The sequence below is a fragment of the Anser brachyrhynchus genome, assembly GCF_964034855.1.
Source record: "Anser brachyrhynchus genome assembly, chromosome: 17".
NCBI lineage: Eukaryota > Metazoa > Chordata > Aves > Anseriformes > Anatidae > Anser > Anser brachyrhynchus.
In genome coordinates this window covers 10,327,170-10,348,732 of record NC_137710.1, presented here as the reverse complement: position 1 = coordinate 10,348,732, position 21,563 = coordinate 10,327,170, and the positions used below count along the sequence as shown (strand labels likewise).

The 21,563-nt window shown below is 46.1% G+C and overlaps 2 protein-coding genes across 15 annotated transcripts in view; one reads left to right on the top strand and one right to left on the bottom strand.

Moving 5' to 3' along the window:
* The window catches only part of GGT1 (gamma-glutamyltransferase 1), a 66,276-nt gene extending 57,819 nt beyond the window's left edge, over positions 1-8,457 (top strand). For 11 of the 13 annotated variants that reach the window (XM_080560063.1, XM_080560064.1, XM_080560061.1 and 8 more), the window contains 8 exons: positions 614-771; positions 1,806-1,955; positions 2,456-2,592; positions 3,447-3,634; positions 4,453-4,580; positions 5,443-5,555; positions 6,625-6,738; positions 7,609-8,457. In XM_080560063.1, the coding sequence (XP_080416189.1) occupies positions 614-771; positions 1,806-1,955; positions 2,456-2,592; positions 3,447-3,634; positions 4,453-4,580; positions 5,443-5,555; positions 6,625-6,738; positions 7,609-7,752 (1,132 nt within the window). In that variant the 3' untranslated portion in view covers positions 7,753-8,457. The remainder of the gene's footprint in view (positions 1-613; positions 772-1,805; positions 1,956-2,455; positions 2,593-3,446; positions 3,635-4,452; positions 4,581-5,442; positions 5,556-6,624; positions 6,739-7,608) is intronic. The other 2 variants (XM_080560066.1, XM_080560060.1) reach the window with 1 other exon arrangement.
* Positions 8,458-11,652: 3,195 nt separating this feature from the next.
* Positions 11,653-21,563, bottom strand: part of GGT5 (gamma-glutamyltransferase 5) — a 42,807-nt gene continuing 32,896 nt past the window's right edge. The window contains exons 4-13 of one of the 2 annotated variants that reach the window (XM_080560031.1): positions 20,366-20,460; positions 19,638-19,840; positions 18,906-19,063; positions 18,334-18,483; positions 17,791-17,924; positions 16,374-16,576; positions 15,835-15,926; positions 14,923-15,032; positions 14,314-14,421; positions 11,653-14,087 (exon numbers count right to left, since the gene is read on the bottom strand). In XM_080560031.1, coding sequence (XP_080416157.1) covers positions 13,941-14,087; positions 14,314-14,421; positions 14,923-15,032; positions 15,835-15,926; positions 16,374-16,576; positions 17,791-17,924; positions 18,334-18,483; positions 18,906-19,063; positions 19,638-19,840; positions 20,366-20,460 — 1,400 coding nt within the window. In that variant the 3' untranslated portion in view covers positions 11,653-13,940. The remainder of the gene's footprint in view (positions 14,088-14,313; positions 14,422-14,922; positions 15,033-15,834; positions 15,927-16,373; positions 16,577-17,790; positions 17,925-18,333; positions 18,484-18,905; positions 19,064-19,637; positions 19,841-20,365; positions 20,461-21,563) is intronic. The other variant, XM_080560032.1, reaches the window with a different exon arrangement.

Below are 21,563 nucleotides of genomic sequence, written 5' to 3'. Positions count from 1 at the left end.
GGTGTCTGCGTCCAGCCCCACTGGAGATCATGTTTAATCTTTTCTTTTCCTGCCAGCTGCAGGTTTGTTTGCAATCCAAATGGGATGTACAGCCTGGGTTCCTGTACCTCCATCTGGCAGGTCCAGAGCATCACATCCTTGATCCCTGATGAGGGAGCTAGAAAGGGACCTGTCTACTTGAAAGTGCTCTGACTGTCAGGAATCAAAATGCATTCTCCTGGACTCACTGAAAGCTTTGAGCCTTTTAGCTTCATAGTCTGTGCTCTGAAACTGAACTGCTTGAGTTCAAGGACTATGGTCCCTCGTGGGCATCTAGAGGCAGTTAACCCCATGGGCAGGTAGGAAGGGTGGCCTGCCTTGGTGACAAAGATTGACACTCCCTCCAATAGGCTTCACTGAACAAATTTAGAGCAATGTGGAATCCCAGGTCAGAAAACCACTGTTCAGTTTTATGTCCCGATGCAAGGACACCTGGGGCATGGATCAGGCAGTTTCTCTTCTCTCCACGAAGGCACTAGCATGAGCAGTCGAATACTGTGTCAGCTGATACAGCTACACGTAGTTTTGAACTTGTCTCTCGGATCTGATCTTCTCAATCTTCTTTCTCCGTTAGCGAAGTGTTCTGCAGAGGAGGGAAAATTCTGCAAGAGGGTGATATCGTCAAGATGCCTAAACTAGCCAACACATATGAGACTATAGCCAACGAAGGAGCAGATGCCTTTTACACAGGAAGCCTGGCAAAACAGATCATCGCTGACATCCAGAGTGTAGGTGAGAAACAGGACATCTGTTCAAAATAGCGTGAGTGCCTGACTGCTGCAGCTCAGCATCCAGGGAGGAGCTGGTGACCTGCAGAAGCCTTGGAAGCAGGTCAGGCCTGCTGCCTGAAATGCCACCTGCGAGACCTGTGGCAAAAGGAGGCACAAGAGAAGCTGTTAGTACTTTAATGGATGTGTTTGAAACTCAATCAGAAATGGGTGGTAGATACTGTACATTTTTGCACCATGTAGTCTAGCAAGTCTATGCATTCCTGGGCATCGCATAGTAGATACACGCTGTTTACAGAGCCTAAATCCAGCAAGTCACCATCCCTGGCGGGTTGTTTAAGAAAAGGCTGGATGTGATACTTAGGGACATGCTTTAGTGGGTGATACTGGTGGTAGGGGGATGGTTGGACCAGATGATCTTGGAGGTCTTTTCCAACCTTAATTATTCTATGATTTTGTAAGTTTCTACCTGAAACAATACATACATGGTCCTGTAAACTCTCAAGTTGTTTAATCTCTCAAGGCCACTAGATGGTGGTAGTATCCTATTCTTGCTATCTAGCATTGGCTAGCTTCAGTGAAACTCATGTGTGTAAGTCATTTCCTGGTTTTATTTGTGATGATTAATTACTGTCTTCCCCTTTCTGATAAGAAAGGCAATGGAATGTACCTGTTATTCTGCTTGTGGGGTAGCACAAAGCATCTGCACCCAAAAGCTGCATCCTCCCCTGTAAAGAGGGTTGTTAAGGACATTTTGTTCCCTGACATTGCTGATGTCCTTTGTAGAAATGAATCACCAGATTTTTGGCTGCTGTAAATCAGTCCAACTTCAAGCTTAGACTATCTGAGCCTCGGCTGGATCTATCAAGGAATAAGTCTATCTCCTGTGCATCTATCTTTGCTCCCTTTACCTTGCAACTTTTTTGGTTTGTCCGTGTTCCCTCTTGACCTCACTGTGATGCCTGGTGATAAGAGTATGACCTCTTCTTCCCACCAGAGATCACAAACCCACATCTATAGTTCCCTTCTCTGTTCCAGGGGGGATTGTCTCAATGGATGACCTGCGGGACTACAATGCAACAGTGATTGAAGATCCCATACAGGTTACGCTTGGGGAGTTTACCCTCTACACGCCTAGTGCCCCCCTGAGCGGCCCAGTGCTAGCCCTCATTTTCAACATACTGAAAGGTGAGAGTGCCACTGAGCAGTGTCCTACTGGCAGCAGGAGCTGGGAGAGTTCCAAAGACAACTGCTATTTTGGTTTTGGGAGCTGGGTCTCAATAGCCCTCCAGCAGATAGGTCTGAGACCCCAGAAAGGATCAGAGGTGTGGAAACATTCCTTGTCTGCTCTAAACTCAGGGACATTGCCTTCCTACCTGAAATAGAAGTGCAAGAGGAAAAATATGCTTCTGAATGGGGCACTTCCCAAGTACCTGAGTGGGTGAAAATGAACTTGTACTTGCGGCTTCTTTAGAAAACATCCCCCCAAATACAAATCCTGCTGATGCCTCCCACAGTGCTCAAAACTACTAGAGCTCTTGTGTCCTCCATGCAGAGGTTAGAACAGTGCAGCGACTGCATCTCCGTAGAGACGCAGTTTCAAGATGATCCCATACAACAGTTCTATTAGCAGCCTGTTGACCATGTACTTTGTTTTGTGTTCACAATGGTTTGTCTTCTGTTGCCAGGATATAATTTCTCTGCTGACAGCATCAAAACTGTGGAGAAGAAAGGTCTGACTTACCACCGCATTGTGGAGGCCTTTCGCTTTGCCTACGCCAAGAGGACTTTACTGGGAGATCCAAAATTTGTCAACATTACAGAGGTACCTGGCAAAAGCCTTTTCTTTCTGCAACACCCAGGCTACTGGAACATGGCTTTTTGGTTTTGGGTGACTAAACATTGTCAGGGATGCTCTGCGCCACCTGCTATTGACAGGCACTGAAATATCTCTGAATCAAAATGGGAAGTCCTTATGCGACTCATGGCTGAGCTGTGAGGGATATAAATGGAGGAAACGTTCCTGCTATTAGGAAAAGCAAAATCCTCAATTGACCAGGAGCATTTGAGTATATTTAGGGCTAACCCTCCCAGTTTTCATAGTCTTTGGAGTCTGATTGACTAGATGATACTCCCAGCACCCTTGTGTCTCTCTAGCCACAGTCCTACCTATAGTAAATGGACCTATGGATAAGAAGGGGTGAGGCAGGAAACCTGCTTTTTCCAACTTCACACTTTGTGCTTTTACTTCTGTGATTCTCCAAAAGCAGCAGGATCTGAGCACAGCCCAGCTTGACGGACACAAATTTGCAACTTACCGAGCAATGATCAGAGCTTGCCTTGGTCTAGTCTTCTCAACCTGACCCCTCTTCTCTCATCTCTGAAGCAAGTGTAACAGTGCTTGCCTACACCTTACAGCAGTGTTGAGGACAGCTTTCCATAGATCTACAATAATGGATGCTGATTAACTTCCCACATAAAGGGGCACATTGTACAGCTTCTTCCATGACTCTTTGGTACAATGTCCATCTTTCAAGAAGGAGGAAAACCCCTGCTGGAAAAATATAGCCTCACTGCTGCGATTTGCCACTCTTCTGTGGTCTGAAGTGTTGGATATCAGCTTCATACATGTCTCTTAAACTTAATCTGCTGAGTAACTGCATTGGATTTCTCTGACAGGCAATCAGAAACATGACGTCCGAGTTCTTTGCTGATAGTCTCCGAAGAAAAATCACAGACAACACTTCCCATCCAGTTGACTACTACGAGCCAGTATATTACACTCCGGATACTGCCGGTACTTCCCACCTCTCCATTGTGGCTGATGATGGCAGTGCTGTGTCCGCCACCAGCACCATCAACCAATAGTATGAGCTCAGACATTACTTCTGTGTAGGCCTCTGCCATCTTCCTAGTGGTGGTTCTGTGGTTGGTATAAAACATCGCTGTCATCTCCGTAGCGGGGCTGTGATGGGTAGCACTGTTGATGGGCACTTCTGCTAAGCTTACAGGTCAGTTCTTAATGCTGAGACTTGTGTAGTTGGGTCAGAGGACAGGATATATGAAGTGGGGTCCTCTGTCATATTGTGTTCACCCACAAAGGAAATATCCACTGCATCTGGATTTTCTCATGAGCAGTGGTATCACTGCAGGCTCTGATTCCCAGGCATCTGGAAGGAATTTGAGCTAATGCAGCTGGTCTGAAAGCACAGTATTTGTCTAGAGTGCTGTCAAGAAGAGCTGTGTTCTGCGTACACGGCCTGAAGCTGGGGGAGGGCGGGAGGTTCTTTCTGTACATAGAAAATGTCACTCGACACATCTAAGCAAAATCCCAACCATTTCCAAAGGTGACAGTCTTTGAACTACACTGCCTCTGAATGGAGTGCAGTACTGCCCAGGTGGAAGGGGATTAATTGTATTTTGCTGCTGTGCTGTTCTTCCCCTCAAGGTCCTTGCAGGGGAGCTATACAGCAGGATGCTGGGCTGCCTTTCCTCTTTGTGTAGCTGTGTGCTCACGGTATAAACTGCTTCCTTCCCCCAAGGGGTGACAGAATGTCCTTTGCAACACAAGGGAGTGGAGAGTTACTCCCATCAAATTCCAGTTTTCACATTGCAGTAATTCACCTGAAGCTTGTCCTGGATTTCCTCTGATCTTCACGTGTCTGTTCTAACTTGTTTTGTCTAGCTTTGGCTCTGATGTACGATCCAACGTGAGTGGAATCATATATAATGATGAGATGGATGACTTCAGCTCACCTTACATAATCAATGGATTTGGGATACCTCCTTCTCCAGCAAATTTCATAGCACCAGGTAGCTGTAAACTACCTTCCTGACTCCGTCCTGTAGCTGTATCTTGCATACTAAGGCTGTGGTGTCTGCAAGGTAGGCTGCAGCATGTTTGAAATCAGCCACAGATCTGGGGGTTTCTGCAGAGAGTGGAGGTGAACACGAGGCACATGGCATCCCTGCCAAAAGTGCACTCCCAGCCTCCCCTGGTATACCCTGAAGAAGGAGAGGCCATCTGAAGAAAACCTCTTGGGCATGCTTCCTTCCAGCAACCAGAAATCCTTTTGCAGGGAGCTCAGAGCATATCAAGTGAAATGACTTGGGGATATGAAAGATTTCTTTGAACTTACTTAAGAGGGAGGCAGCAGCAGGAGCTGACTGCTAAGTGTTACACGGCACTGTCCAGCCTTCTCCCTGTGCTGTCTTGGGATCTGTAGGGCAGCTTCAGACAGACCCATTTCACGCACCTAACCAAGCACCCTGCCTGCTCCATCACTGCTTCCTGCAGAGCCGTCTCATTGCCACAGAAGTGGGCTGGGGTTCTGTCACCCTCCTGTACCACCCTTTGGAGAGAGGCAGGGGAGTGATAGGACGGAAAGAGAGGTCCCACAGTTTAGGGGAGGCAGCTGCATGATGGACAACCCCAGCTGGGACAGAACCGTGAAGGCAGGCACCTTCATCCTCTGCACAAAATACTAGGGTTATGCTTTGCATTGTGGTAGCAACAAGATGTGTACGGGGGACACTGGGATCCCCGAGGGATGAACAAGACCACCTTAGTCAGGAAGGTGGATATGAAGGCTCTGGGTTTAGACATGGAGTGGGAGCCGACAGTCTGTAAGCTACAGGTGGAAAGCTGAGCCTCTGTTGCATCTGTCCCTGACAGGTAAACAGCCGATGTCCTCCATGTGCCCCTCCATCTTGGTGGACAAATCAAAAAAGGTCAGGATGGTGGTTGGTGCTTCTGGAGGAACAAAAATAACCACAGCAACAGCACTGGTATGTGATGATGTGGGCAATCTGTGGGCAAAGGTGAGGCAAAACAAACTGGGGAGAGGCAGTGTTTGGGGTAAGGGGTTCATGCCTATGATTTGACCATAGCCGTGGCTCCCTGCTGCAGGCCTGGGGGCTGAAAGAAAGGTTCATGACTGACTTTCTGAGGGCCAGGCCTTCAACCCCAACTCCTGCTTGCCAGAGGAACAAAGGGTCTCTCATTAAATTACTTCAGTGACTCTGGGTTTTTCCTTTGGCAAATTGTTCTTAACACTTGTAGGGTATTTATGACTTTGGTTTAGCTTTGACTTCTGAATTGCCATGGACTCTTTGCCTAGTTTAGAGTCATTCTCATCCAACCCTCAAACTTCAGGTGAAAGTCATGTGGAGAAGCTAAACAAGAACTTAGGCCAGGCATGGTATCATCTGACAGACAGGCTCTTTGTGACCTGCTGTGGCAGCCAGTCAAAGGCCCAGATAGACCAAAAATGACTGCAGGGGAAAGCAGTCCCCAGTGCCAGCACACACAGCCATTCAGAGCACCAGACTGCAGCCTGTTTTCTGGCTAAGGCAGGGGAGAAGGCTCTGAAACAACTGCTACAAGCAGTTTTCAAAGCCCTTCGTCCTGAGGCTGTTTTCACTTGCCAGCAGCTCCAACCTGCAATTTAAGCAAACGGGGCTGAGCCAGGTTTATGGAAACTGGTTGCATGGTAGCAAGAAGCTGTAACTGTACGTTTGCACTGAGCTGACTGCTTTGTGTCTAAACAAGCCAGCATGGGCTTACTCACAGCAGGATAAATCCAGCTTGAGGATCCGATCCTTCTCCTATGTTCATTTTAGCCACTCTTGGTCTCTTTGTGTGGAATTCATCCTAAGCATATACAAGCTGACTTGCTGCAATGTACCTGTGTTTTTCTTAGCCAAGAGAGGGAGTGCTGGAAGCAGCAGGAATTAGAAATTACATATTTTATGTGCTCTAGTGAACATCATTCAGAAGTCTCTGCCTTTTTTGCTGCAAGGGTGAGGTCTCTTTGAAGGCAACTAACTAACATTAAGGCTTTTTTGCGACTCTTAGACGATCATCAATTCCATCTGGTTTGGTTATGATGTGAAGAAAGCAGTGGAAGAGCCCAGAATTCATGATCAGCTGTTTCCCAATATCACGGAGCTTGAGCAGCAAATAGAGGAGGTTTGTCTGGCTTTAGGTGGGGTTGTATATGAGCATTTTGTGTGGTGCTGGTGTCATAGTGTTGGGAAGGCATGTGTGTGTAGAAAATCATGATGCATTGCCAAATTTCCTAGGTGAGCAGTATTAAAGCTGGCACAAGTCCAGTACTGGGTCACAGTGAGCTGTTCAAAGTGTACTTTTAGTCTCAGTCATATGGTTTTAAGGCCTAATGCATTCAAGCATGAGCTACATCTGAAACTGAGGCTATATTTCTTCTTCCAGTTGTTGTTTGGCTCAAAGTACTTGCAAAACAGCAAGGATACTATTTTGCTTCAGGGCCTGAAGCATCCAAGCAGTCTAAATCTGGTGTCCCTCAGGAAACGCGTGCTACCTCCTCACAAATCCTAAAGTGCCGCCACAGAGCTAGAAAGGGAGAATGCACAGAGGGACCCAAGAACAGATGTGAAAATATTCTCACAGAAAAGGTCTCTGTGCAGCACTGTCAGTCTGAGAGCTGATGGCAGGATTTGCCTTGCCTTTGGGGATCCAGGAATAGGACTCGATGATCCTTGTGGGTCCCTTCCAACTCGGATATTCTATGAAATGTTGTTACTTCCAGCTGTCAGTCATTATATAAGTATCTGAGAATGCTCTTTGACCTGCAATAGTACTGGTAGCACACACTCAACACCACGAATGCCACATATTCTCAATTCCACGTGAAAAGCAGTGCATCCCAGAAAGCAGAAGGAAGAAGAGGGACAGGATGTAGTTTTAGGAGACATACCTAATACAGGCACTGTATGCTTGGATAGTCATGGAGGATTCAGGTCAGAGACTACAGCACATGAGCAGTTTCTCCTGTTGTCCTCATGCACTTCTGCATTTCAGGGTATAGAAGAACAACTAAAGAAGAGAAAACACGATACCACACGAGTGACCAGCGGTGCAGTTGTGCAAGCCATTCTCAGAACAGATGATGGATGGGCTGCAGCCTCCGATTCCCGGAAAGGTGGCTTTCCTGCAGGCTACTGACCTGGTTCAGCTCCTTTTTTTCAGTGATCTAGTGACACTGAGGTGTGTCTGGGGGGAAGATCCTTTAGGTCTGCAACTCAGGGAGATCTCACAGGAAAGAGAACAAATTTGCCTGTGGTTCTATTGACAGAGCTTGGACTGATGTTCTCAACAGCCATGACCGAAGTGCCTCATGCCACAGCAGTGTGCTAAGACAAACATGTCTACCAGGACATGACCTCCTTGAAGAATCTGTTCTGCTTTGAAGAGTTTGATTCCTGCCTCCTCTCCATCCCATGAAGTCAGATTGTGTACCTAGTTTTTGAAGAAGGTCCAGCTCACCCAAGCTGCAGGAAGTGTTTTGTTTGCACAGTTTCAGCTACCACAGTTTCAGTGTCCCTGTCACAGCTAGAGAAGAGATTTGTTTCTTGTTGAGTAGACAAGTTCCAGGACCCTGGGAACTGGGTTTTCTAAGTTACAAACTAATCGATCTGTGCCGCAGTGGGTGAGCTCAGCTCTAGCCTGGGATAAGCCTTCACAAACTCATCACTCTTTCTTTTAACAAAAGATGTTTCTGCTTTTCACTTCAGTTGATTAATGGAGATGGATGGGTAACTTGGGAAGTGGCTTCAAACTTTCTTATATTTCTGTTGAGATGGTCTAAAGGGAAGATACTACCTGTAAAACTCTGAGCACAACTAAAATAAATAAAAATGGAGCCACATATTTTTCTTGCCTGCACAATTGATATTGCCAAAAGAGATGGTGAGAGTCGGCACAAAAGAAGCTCTTCAGAGATTTTTCTCTTTTGTTCACTCCTTTGATGAAGCTATGCATTTAAAAGAGGAAAAAAAGTAACCAAAACAAACTAATTTTTCTCCAGTTTTCTTCCTACCACATCATACTGCAGACCTGGAATACCAGAGTCTGTGTAAATCAACCCTCTGAAAAAGGGCACACTGCAGTTACTCATTTGAAGGTAAGTTGTAATTAATCAATGACCTCTCAGAAATCCATATCTGATACAGAACAGCTAACAGTGTCTGCACCTGTGCATGAGTGGATTTTGTACTGGGGAGCCCAGAACTGGACAAAGAATCACAGAATTGAAGGGGTTGGAAGGGACCTCGAAAGATCATCGGGTCCAACCCCCCTGCCAAAGCAGGTTCCTTAGAGCAGGCTGCCCAGGTAGGCGTCCAGACGGGCCTTGAGTATCTCCAGAGAAGGAGACTCCATAACCTCCCTGGGCAGCCTGTTCCAGTGCTCCATCACCCTCACTGTGAAGAAGTTTTTTCGCATGTTGGTGCGGAACTTCCTGTGCTCTATCTTGTGGCCATTACCCCTTGTTCTATCCCCACAAACCACTGAAAAGAGGTTGGCCAAATCCCTCTGTCTCCAACACTTCAGGTATTTATACACATTGATGAGATCCCCTCTCAGTCTTCTTTTCTCCAGGCTGAACAGACCCAGGTCTCTCAGCCTTTCTTCATAGGGAAGATGCTCTAGGCCCCACATTACCTTTGTGGCCCTCTGCTGGACTCTTTCTGGGAGATCCCCAACTTTTTTGTACCGGGGAGCCCAGAACTGGACACAGTACTCACACCAGGGCAGAGTAGAGGGGGAGGATTACCTCCCTTGACCTGCTGGCCACGCTCCTTTTAATGCATGCCAGGATCCTATCGGCCCTCTTGGCCACGAGAGCACACTGCTGGCTCATGGTCAACCTGTTGTCCACCAGGACCCCCAGGTCCTTCTCCTCAGAGCTCCTCTCCAGCAGGTCGTCCCCCAGCCTGTACTGATACGTCCGGTTGTTCCTTCCCAGGTGCAGGATTCTACACTTGCTCTCATTAAACCTCATTTGGTTTATTCCTGCCCATCTCTCCAGCCAGTCCAGGTCTTGCTGAATGGCAGCACAGCCTTCTGGCGTGTCAGCCACTCTTCCCAGCTTTGTGTCATCGGCGTACTTGCTGAGGGCAGACACTATTCCCTCATCAAGGTCGTCGATGAAGGTGTTGAACAAGACCAGACCCAGCACCAACCCCTGGGGGGCCCCTTTGGTGTTCACCTACCAGCATGGACTATCATATCATATATCAGATGAGATAAACTTAGCCTGAGATCAAAAAATGAGTGTTCCCAGATGTTTGCACACTCTAGGGATGTTTATGAAATCTTGGAAACACAGGTGACAGTAAATGATCTCATCAATGTGCCTTGTTGAAACTTCCTGTCAATTTGTAAGAACTGTATTGAGGAAAAAAAACCAAGACTTTAGGCATCATGCACCCTCTCTTTCCCAATAGTTTCTGGAATTGAGGTGAGTCTAGTTTCAAGGTATAAAGTGATAGCTAGGTAGACCATGGTTAAATCAAAGGTTTATGACTCTGAGATACATATTTGCTTGTATCACTCCCACCAAACGAGTGGCTTTTACCAAAAGTACCCTGGGATGTGCACTGTGCTCCTTTTTCCTGAGCTGTTACTGATGAGGATGTGTTCAGTGGAACTAAGACAATGATTGTTAATAATGTGGTCATTGTGTTCCTGGAAGAATGAGTTTGGTTTGTGGCCAGACCTGTACACTTTGTTTCACTGAACTGTGACTTTTCCAATTCTTGTAGTTCTAGGATGGGTGGCAGTGGCAGGCTGCATTTTAAATCCACTTTGGCAGGGCATTTTAGGAAACTTAGATACAAGTTCACGTATGGAGCAGCATCAGCCATAGTTTGTTGAAAATTCTTGGCCCTTTGAACCCAGGACCAGCTGAGCTCTTTCTTAATCAAGTGATATCTGAGGAATAAGCAAATAAAATTATTGCATAGCAAAATAAGTTATTGAAACTTTACACTCACTACAGTCAGTCTGATGTACAACAGAGAAAGCATGTGCTCCGAAACTGGGCTGTTTTCTGGGAAGTGACTGTTGGACAAACATGCATTCTGAAACAAGTGTAACTGCTGCCGGGCTGCTTCTAACAGTTCACCGTACAGAAGTCATACTTTCCTTCCTGAATTTATGAGATCTAGTCAGAAAACTTCCCTGTTATAAATAACCTATTTTACACAACTTCCCTTCTGGAGACCTCAGCTACCACCACAGCTAAAAACACTTCTGCTTTAAACAACTCTTATAAATGCATTTGAATTCTTTACTGGATTTTTTTTATTTGTTTTAACGTATCACCACAAAGGACTGATTTATAAAACTAAACAGGACTGAGGCTTGCCCTTGCATCCTTTACTTTTTAAAGCAAACTACCCTGTGCTGTAGTATTTACATCTCATTGGACATACTTGTGCACAGGGCATGCACATCTGCCTCCTGCTTTGATTCCACATTCTACTGCTTACGCTGCATTGAGGCTCTCTCTGTGTGTCTGAGTGGGTCATACTGTAAACCAGATTGTGCATTGCAGGCTATTCAATGTGTCTAAATGTTTCAGGTACAAGAAAAGACTTCTTCCTGCTTGTCTCCCACCCCTCTGAATGTAACGGCCCCTTCTGCTTCTGAGCAGAGACCTAATGTCTAAATGTAAGCTGCCAGATATAATGCAGGGTGTGGAGAACAGGACAAGTCACTTCAACTGGTTCCAGTGGATTTGAAAAGTAGCTGTAGTGCTTCAAGGCAATCCAGAGCATACCTGAGGGAGTTCATCTCATTCACCTGTTCTGTGGCCCAATCATACCAGTTTCCACAGGCCCATCCAGCCTCTGGCAAGGGCTAAATGGAAGTGCCGAAACCAAACTGCAAGAGACAAGTGGCATATGCAGTCTTCTGCACGGTTCTTCAGTTTCTCCAGCAGCTTATTGATTCTCCTGGATGACCAGCTCTTACTGCTGGAAGCACCTGTGTGAAAGTACTCTCTCAAACAACTGCTTGTGTGCTAAGCTAGGCAACAGTTTTAGAAGAGAAATTTCCAGACAGGTTTAAAAACACTTTATTAAAAATATAATTTAAAAACTTCATTAGAAAATAGAGCATCTGTACAATGGTGCTTTAAAAGTCCATATAAGTTGACTAAGTAGAAAAATAATGCTCTCCTGTTGGCATCAGCTTGAATGGAGAGGGACCAAGCTGGCCGACTCTGGACTGTTGCTGGGAGACAAGTTTCAGCAGCACTGAGGAAGTGGCAGGACAAGAGCAGAGGTGCTGCGTGTGGTACAAATGCTCACCTTCACCACATGTTTTGCTAGTGAGGCTGCCAGGAGTGGAAGTCTCTGCTACAGTGAGAGATTCGCACACTCATTTCTTTCTGTCTTGCAAATGAAAGCGGTGATAGGCTTTAAAACTGCTTACTTGGCTCAGTTTCAATGCTAATAGCAAAGTAGTGAAATTGCAGTGAGTGCTGGTCTACAGATAATATTCCCATGTCTTTGTGGTGAGAAATAGCAGTGCTAGTAGTGCACTGGAAAGGTGATGATAGGCTGCATAAGCTGGATTACTGAGTTGTGTTTTACCCTTTGGTATGTCAGAACTGAAGGGAATTAGGAAGCTCAGTTACTTTATGGCTTGTTTTCTCTGGCAGTGAAAAATGATGGAGCACAGGCCAGGGCACTGCCCTGAAACCTACTGAGGAAAGAAGAACCACTCACCCTGTGGCTAGCCAGGCCGTTCTTGATTGCTTTTTGTAAGCTCTAAGTACAGTTGGTCTAGCTAGAAATAACTACAGATCATGCTAAAGCCAGCATCTGGTCTAGCTAGTCTGTGTGGTTCTGAAATGTGAGCGCTACATGTTGTCTGGTACCCATAAGCATTTCCCCTGTAACAGCTCTGCAGTTGGGGTGCTATTTCTGACAACAGAACAAATGCATCCAGGAACTGGTAGCTGAGGTAAAGGAGTCATTAATGAAAGTAGAAAAATTAGGCAAATTACGTAAATTGAATACAGTTAAAAAAAAAAATACCCCCTCCAAATGAACAAAAATTGTATACAGAAGAAGCTTATTTGTTTGTCTATTAGGAATACTACGGGCCACGTGGTAGGTGAGAACAAACATGCAGAAGGGGAAGGCTCTGCTAGTGCCCTTTGACATTGTCTCTGTCTCTTAAATAGCTGTAGTATTTCATCCTTGTAATCTTTAGGGAATAGTCGAGACTAGTTGTGGTAAACAAGGAGTTGGAGCACCTCCTTAGGCCGTGGGAGAAGAGTGTTTTGAGACTGATAGCACGGCACCATTTCTCAACAGTCCTGGTGTTTGCCTGGCCAGGCAAAGCTCATGGCTACAAAAGAAGTATTCAGATTATTTATCCTTTGCATTTTGAAGTTATAAAGCTTCCAAAAACAGCACATTTTTTTTCCACTGCTATCCTCACCTGCCTTCCCAAACAAGTTATTTTCTGCAGGCATTGAGGAGGAAGAACTGGCACAGACTGGGCCTCCCTTCACCACAGGAAGAGGTGCCTTCGGGGAGCTAACCTGAGGCCTGTCCCTTCCAGGAGCACCAAATTCACATTGCCCCGTGGGAGGCTTATTCTCAAGGTCACCAGTACACAGAGTTGAATGGAGCTTCAGCACAGTTACTCAGAGCTCATGGCATCCATCGCTTCCTCAAGGCAGAGTATGCATAGCAGAAGGTTTGTGTTATGGTGCACTGATTTCATCTGCCACCTTTGGGAAAAGTAGGGGCTCCTCTGGATGGGAAAACCAAAAGGGTAGTGTGGCATTTTGCTCTCTTCCCATTCCAAACCCACTCTCAAAGTCTGGATGCATACAATTTTATAATCTTGATCCTACAGACACTTCTTATAATCCTTATAACCAAAATAGTTACTTCATACTGCTGAGCTCCCAGTAGTAGGAAGCTTAGCATGGCAACAGCCTGAAAGAAACCAACTCTACTCTCCAGCAGGAATGGAAGATACAGCTGGATCATTTCGCAGTGTTCCCAGTGAGTTTTGGACCGAGTTTCCTTTTGCACCTTCTATTATCTTATTCTGAACAGCTGATCTGCTCAAGAGATATATTGTTCTGTATATTGTGTAAGTAATGGAGTGTGTAGCTCTAAACAAGGCTGGCTAACCTGTCCTTGTATTGCCTGAGAGTGACTTGCACTCTCCTGGAGCTAGGTGTAATCACAAGTTTGCCCACACTTTGGGAGGCATCCTGATGGGAACAGGCAATATTGGCATGTCCAAGCCAAAGCATGTTCTCAAAGTAGTTATCTCCTGTGGGTTTGACTAGAATACAAGAACTGTGGTGGGATTCCTTGCTAATAACCAGCCGACTTCCCCAGCTTCCTTTTATCAGAGTAAGCAGAGATGCATTTTCCTTCCTTTGAAATTCCCTGCACAACATTCAGTGCAAATTCATCTTTCCTTTCTTTGTGTCCTCTTCTCAGCAGGCCATTCCTAACATCCTGTGGGGAGTAGAGCAGAGAAAATGGAGTGAATGGGGCATAGGTCTGAGGTCTTTGTTCTGCCAGGTGTGGAAATGAAGGATGTGTTTACAGGGTCAGGTTGAGGGAGATTCAAGCAAGAAGGAGGTTAGCTAGAAGCAAAATACAGATTACTGAGGAGAGTTACAGAAGCTAGCTCCTTCCCATCAGATGGAGAAGACAAGAGGATCCAAACAAGGCCACTCACCTCACTGAAATGTTCCTCAAACGAGATGTTGCCATTGTTAATATGCATGATGGGAGATGAAATGGCATGTTCCAAGTCGTAGCCAAACCACAGCTTATTTATAATAGCCTGCAATGAAACAAATCCCACACTCACTGGAGATACTGAATAAAAACCTGGGTCACATGTTGTCCTCCTCCACACTGGTGTAAATCCAGACCAAATCCTGCCAGAAGGATTGTGCAAACTTAGACTATAAGAACTCCCTCTAGCCCCAGTATCCTTTCTTCATGGTGACCAACAGTAGAAAAAGCAGGTGGGACTGACCATGGCTGGAAGTCTGGGATAGCCGAAAGAGGTGGTGGCTGCTGTGGGTTCTCCCACCTCCTCCATTCCTGTTCCCTCCTGATGGAAGTACAATACAACAGCAGAGCTGAACCTACCCCTGCATTTGCCACAGAAATGCTAAAAGCAAGAAGGTGAGGATAGAATGAGTCTGCAGCAGGCTTTCTTCACTGTTGCCTTCTACTTAGCAGTACTAACAGCAGCAAAATAATTTATTTTGTTAAGTTTTGTGTGTGTTCTGCTTGCTTGGTGAAAGGTGTTACTATGCGGTACCTGTTCACTCACCATAGCAGTAGCGCTGATAATCCGGGCCCCACCTGCTCCTCCAATCACCAGCATGTCTCCCGTCTTGGAGATGAGAATAGAAGGCACCATTGCTGAGGGAGGCCTCTCTCCTAGAGCAGAAGCAGAAAGTCTTATTTCTCCCATGTGGCTGTTGAGAGCACCGGAGGGACACACAGGTTTATCTACCTCATTCTTCTTGCATTCCCCATGGAAAACCATGCTACTGCTCATTCCTCAAGAAGTCCACGTTTTCCAGAAATATAAATTCCTTGTGCTGAGACCCCATCTCACAAGAAACTGCCCCTTTATGGTACAGGCTAAATAGAAAACACCTCTTGGTGCACAACAGGGCACCCTGCATGTACTCAGGTCTTGCTGTAGTTCATTCGACGCAGATAAGGAACAATTAGCAGCAATCGTCCACTGCAGTACTGATGTCCTTTTTCTTTGCAAACCCAAGGGAGCTTGCATCAAGGACAGCTTATTTCACAAAGCACTGCCTCTGTACTGTGCTACAGAACACAGTGTAAGCCTTTCCTGACTGTGCATGTAGCTGCAGTTTTTCATAGAAAGGCCTAAAAATTAGGATGTTTGTCTTAATAGTGGTTTCTTTACTTGTTCCGTCCCTTCCCTGCCCATTCATGAACAGCTTCTGCAATTTTTCTTTAAATCTCTGCTTTCCCTCATCAGAAGCCAAAACTCACATTTTCATGTAAGTGCATAAGTGAGTAGACACAGACACACTACAGGACTTTATCCTTTGTTAGTCTGAAACAAATTTGCTCTCATACAAGCTTAGGGGGGGGGGAAATAAAAAAGTACCTACAGTTTGTAGATAGTCCCTGCCCAGTTTCATGCCCTGATTCTCCATCTCCTGGCCTTGTGTTTTATGTTGAAGTTCAGAATGCTCACCTGGCTTAATGTTTCTGTTCACTATGCAGAAATCAGCAAGCTCATTATTTAAAATGATCCCAGTTTGGTTAGAATACACAAAGGAGCCAAACCTGCAGGGAGGAAGGAAGTAGCCTTTCAGTGACCAGCACTCACCCATTGCGGATGATACTAGCCAAACGTGCCACCATCTTGCATTTTCCCTCCTTTCCGCCAGCCTGCAGCCACCTTAATTAAGGTGGCCGAAAGGTATTTGTGCTGCTGTGCTGGAGCCAGAGATAAGCTCTCTGTAACCAGTAGATGTGGGGATTTGCCCAACCCACAGAGCTTGGCAAGTTACATGTTTGTCAATTGTGATGTTGCCTTGGGCTGATTCTGACAGACCTTCGCTGTCACATGAAAAAAGCATTCACAAGCAAGAAACTGCCTAAAGCAGTGAAGCCCAAGGGTTGGTGGGCTTTTTTTGTTTTGTTTTTCTGTTAAGCAGCCCTTGCAGATACCCTGTGAGCCTAATACAAGACCTATGTTACTGAAGTAAACACCAGCCCCCGGCTACTCACGGGTAGTTGATGGTGCTGGTGGCGGACACAGCACTGCCATCTGCGGCAAGCACAGAGATGTGGCTTGTGCCCATACTTTTGTATCTGTGGTTGTAGATGGACTCCCACAAGTTGTAATAGTTGAGTGGATGGTCACCACAAGCATCTATTTTGCTTCTGACATGCTCAGCGGTCTTGTCAGACAGCAGTGTCTCCACGGTCACCTGCAATCACAGCAAGGACGCTGAGTCAGCATCACAAAAGCACAAGCACATCTGTCTTTGGACACACAGGAGCCTGGGGGATTCAGCTCCAAGGTCAAAGCTCTGAGGCCTACACTGGCAGTGTTTAGCTCTAGTTTGAATTCTCAGGCCAGTCTTGTCACAGAAATTGAAATGAACTCGATACTAAGGCACCTCATCACTGATGTGACCATGTGCATGTTCTTTACCAGGCAAGTGAGCACCAGCCTCGCATGGAACAGAAACTGCAGCCAAAGCAAACAGCCTAACCCTACCTCTGCCTTGTTATCGTGGTTTTGGCTAGGATAGAGTTAACTTCCTTCATACAGGTTCATCTGATGATGTGTTTTGGATTTTTGATGAAAACAGTGTTGATAACACACCAACGTTTTAGTTGTTACATAGTGCTTAGACAGAGTCAAGGACTTTTCTGCTTCTCTTGCTGCCCTGCCAGCAGCAGGCTGGGAGGGGACACAGGCAGGGCAGCTGGCCAAAATTAGTCAAAGGAATATTCCATACCATGTGATGTCGTGCTCAGCAGTAAAAGCTGGGGAAAAGAGGCATGAAGTGGGGGGGGGGAAGGGGGGAGGAGGGACACTCAGCGTGATGGCGTTTGCCTTCCCAAGAAACCATTACATGTGATGAGCCCTGCTTTCCTGGAAGTGGCTGAACAGCTGTCTGCTAATGGGAAGTGGTGATTGAATTCCTTGTTTCGCTTTGCTTGCACACACAACTTTCACTTTACCTAGGAAACTGTTTTATCCCATGAGTCCTTGCGCTTTTACCTGTCTGATTCTCTCCCTCATCCCACTTGTGGAAAGTCAGTGCATGCCTCTGTGGTACTTAGCTGCCTGCAGGAGTTAAAGCACAACACTTGGCCAGCTGAGCAATGTTACTTGACTAACATTTCTAAGGAATTTCTTTCCTTCTGTGGCTGCGAAGCACAAGGGTGTCAGAGCATCACTTGTTTCTTAGCATTGTGCTGGCAGGCACGATCGTCTGGACAATAGGTAGCTTTCTTGACGGCTTACCACATAGGTTAAAATGAGTTTGTGACAATGCAGATTTTGAAAACAAAAAACAGACAAAAAAAAACCGTGTAGAAGACTGCTTCTCTGTCAAGCAGTGCAGAAGAGGCTGCCAGTGCTGTGCGTGTCTGTGGCTACTCCTTACTCCTGTGCACTTTACCAGCTCACCTGAGCATCGGAGAAGGCTGGGTCACTCATATGGGGTCTCAGCATATTGCTGAACTTCAAGGTCTCTGCAATGAGGTGGTAGGTTTCTTCCTTATCCTTGGGTGTTGACAGTGATGCTTCATTAAATTTATACGCTAAAGAGGAGGATGAATTCATTTGGTTAACAGATGCACAGTAATGTTTCTTCAGGAATTTTATAAAATGTTTAAATGAACCTTGTTTTCCCATCCTAGTTCTTACCAAGTGTCCCCTACACTTTAGCAGGACGTGGGCAGAAATAAACGAGTACTACTTTCCATTGTGACTTCAGTTCTTCTTGAAGTCTTGAGAAATCGGGTATCCTTTGGCCTTTGTAGCAGCCATGGTGATGCTGACACACTGTAAGAATGAGCCAGCTCATCATCCTGCTGCATAGCATGATCATACTGCTACCTTGGGGCCCTCTCTGGCTCACCAACACTCTTTCTGCCTAATATTTTTTTACTGCTCCAAATCAATGCTCTTTGCAAACCTCTTGCAGCGCCTTTTCTCTCAAGACTTTACCTTCCAGTATCTTGAGGATAAACAGGAGCACAGCACCTCCCATGGGCGGTCGAGGAGAAAACACCGTGGTGCTATTGTTCAGGGTAATGTTCAGAGCTGAGGACACTTCTGCTTTGTACGCCTTAAGGTCCTCCATTGAGAGAACGGACCCTTCAGTGGAAAACCAGAGGAACAGCTGGCGTTAGCATGTTAACAGACACTTCTAGTAGGTACTATGGGGATACTATCAGGGCCTTGGTAAGGTTTCTAAGAGCCATCCCTGTATATTCTGAGTTTCTTCCACCAAGCACAACAACGTCTTCACATGTGCTCAGCTACTGCCAAACCCCAGAACATCACAAAGCCTAAGGGAACTGGAGAAGCCAGTGCATGCATACTATGGGTAAGTGTGTGGCTCTCATACCTTCTTCTGGGCCTGAATTACAACAGCTAGGGGAAGGTGGCCCCTTCCCATGCCAGGTATCACTCCAAGTGACAAGTAAATGGCATGTGTTAGCTATCCCCGAGTACCTCCTCACTGTTAGACAATTGCTGGGGCCCGTCTGTTCGTATTAAATAGAGCTGTTACTTACCAGCCTTCTTGATGTCCTCCACCAGGGCCTGTCCTATCTGTCCCTCATAAAATGCTGTAGCTCCATTTTCTGCCACAGCTCTCAGTGTCTGCTGCAGTGCTGGCCACCTGAAGGTCTCTCCGCGGGTCAAAAACCTTTGACCATCACATATCAATGGGCTGTTAAAGGAGAACATCCATCAGTTTACAGCATGTGCTTAGTCTCTTTCCAGTGCCAAACCCACTTTCCTACCCAAGGCTGATTCGGTTTATGTATTTTATATACTTTCCAAGCTAGTGCTATGCTGTTGTCTATATGGAGAAAAATGCTTCTCAACTGATTCCTACCCAAAACACCAGGCACATTTTACCCTAGACAAAGTTTCCTCCATGGGACTAACACTTTGACCCTGGCTTCTCCGAATGAGTGCCTGCTGCAGGACCCTGCTGTCAGGGAAAAATTTCCAAACAGATGGAGGCAGGCCACATCCATCCAGCTCCTCCTCATGAGGAGATGTGCTTAGCAGAAAGGTTTGCTATGCCAAGCCACTCTAAATTGGAAAACAAAAAAAGTAAAAAAAAAGTTGTTGACAGTAAAAGATTTCCAAAAGAACATTTCCTTTATTCTCTCCCTCTCCATAGCAAGTATTTACTGGGCAGCAGCTGCAGCAGCAGCCTGCGCTCTGTGTCAGAGGAAAGATCTGAGCTGGGGGAACAGTGGTCCTTACACTTGAGTTTAATTCAGGAGTCTTACCACAGGTTTCGTCCGGGTTTGGAGAACCATGGGTGATGGATCATTTTCTCCATAACCGGGGAAATAACAAGTGGCTCTGAAAGGAGCTTGATGGTTGGTTCAAACAGAGCTTTCCATGGCAAGCGGCCATATCGTTTATGGGCTTCTTCATACCCACGAATTTCTCCTGGTACAGCAATCCATTGGGAACCTGAAGAGCAGAACTGCAGCGTCACACCTAGTAAGTCACTGGCCTGTTGGTTTCACCTCTCTAAAAGCATGTCAGTGGAAGTGTGGATTTACAGAGGCAGAACTAAGTCTGCTATAAGTCCTTATCTCAACCTGTGAGTTTTTTCTTTCTTTCTAGCATACTTTCTTCTTCCCCTTTTCTTCTAAGGAGGGGGAGTGAGAGAGTGGTTGTGGTGGAGTTCGGCTGCCCAGCAAGGTAAAACCATCACAAACTGCTGGGAAATGAGTGTTTTGGGAAACCTGATCTTGAAATGTAGACTTCCTATGAAGAGTAATTACGTAGTGATTTCTCCTCGTGCTCTGCTCCCCACTCCCTTGGTGGCGCCAGGGTGCCAATTTTACTATTAAACAGGAATTTTATGGACTTCATTTTTTGTCTTTTTCAAAAATCAGTCCAGGAAGAACACGGGTAACTGAACAGGACTTCAGACAAACAGCAAGGTCCCCAGTTCCCCCACCCTGAGTTTTGTGCCCCCACCACACACTGAGGGCACACAGACCTGTTTCTTACCGATGGGTAAAGAACAGCCAGACAACAAAACACGAGCAAACCCTTGTGGGACTGTTTCACGGGCATTGATCACCTCAACTGTTCCTAGAAAAAGAGAATGGAGAAATGCATAACAGACTCTTCCTGAAGGCAGGTGAACATCATGCGTTGGGTCAGCTCAGCAGACTGACCAGTGCCTGCCTAGAGACACCGAAGGTACAAGGACAAGGCCAGTGCCTGTGTTCAAGCAGCTGGGACATGCTACTTCACAGCTGACTTGCAGTTTCCTGCACTTCTTCTACAGGTGGGATGTGTCAGAGACAAAACATGAGCCTTGTGCTTCTTGGATGGCTATTTTCCAAGAGATGGCAAGGCAAGGTTATCATGTTTGTAACCTCTATGTATCAGGAAATTTGAAAGGAAAAAAGAAACACTCAATATATACTTGTATTTCGCATCTAACCTAATTGTTTCTCCTCCTTCTCTGCCTTCTAGCTCTCTTTTTCTGTCTCAGGCCACAGAGCCAGCTGTGTTGCAGGAATCCATGGTGCTACTGTACCAAGCACATGAGCCATGCGTGGCCATGCAAGGCTCTGTGCAGCAGCGTAATTCAGGTAGCAGAAGAGAAGGGTTGTTGATAGGAGGAGAAGTTACATGGCTCTGCCAAAAGAAAAAAAAAAAAAAAGATGCTTTGCCAAATTATGCTATTGCTTAAGATAAACCCAAGAATTTCTACTCGTGACTCTCTGATACTATTTGGAAGGGTTTTTAAAACTATGATATTGTTACTGTGCCCATTGTTGATTTGGCTATCAACATCTATAAGCTCTGGGGGCTTGTAGTAGCCAAGGCAGTTTAAAAACAACAACAACAAAACATTAAAAACATAAAAGCAGGAACACAATAACACTAGGGGTTAAGGCAAACATAGAAAGGCTTCCAGCAGGCCCTGCAAATTGCTAGATTTTGATTTCCAAAGGGAAGATGCATCTCACGGGGCAGGCAGCCTCAGTGCTGCTGTGGGGAGTCCAACCCGCGCCAGTGATGGCAGTGTGAGGTGCTCCCCCCCAGCAGCTGGTGCTACCTGAGCTGCTGGTGCAGGACGAAGCTCTGAAATCCCAGCCAAGGGCTGAGCCGAGGCAGCGACAGCCCCAGGCTGCTGCCTGCTCTGCCAGCACACGCACCTCTCCCTGCTCCCATCTGCCTCC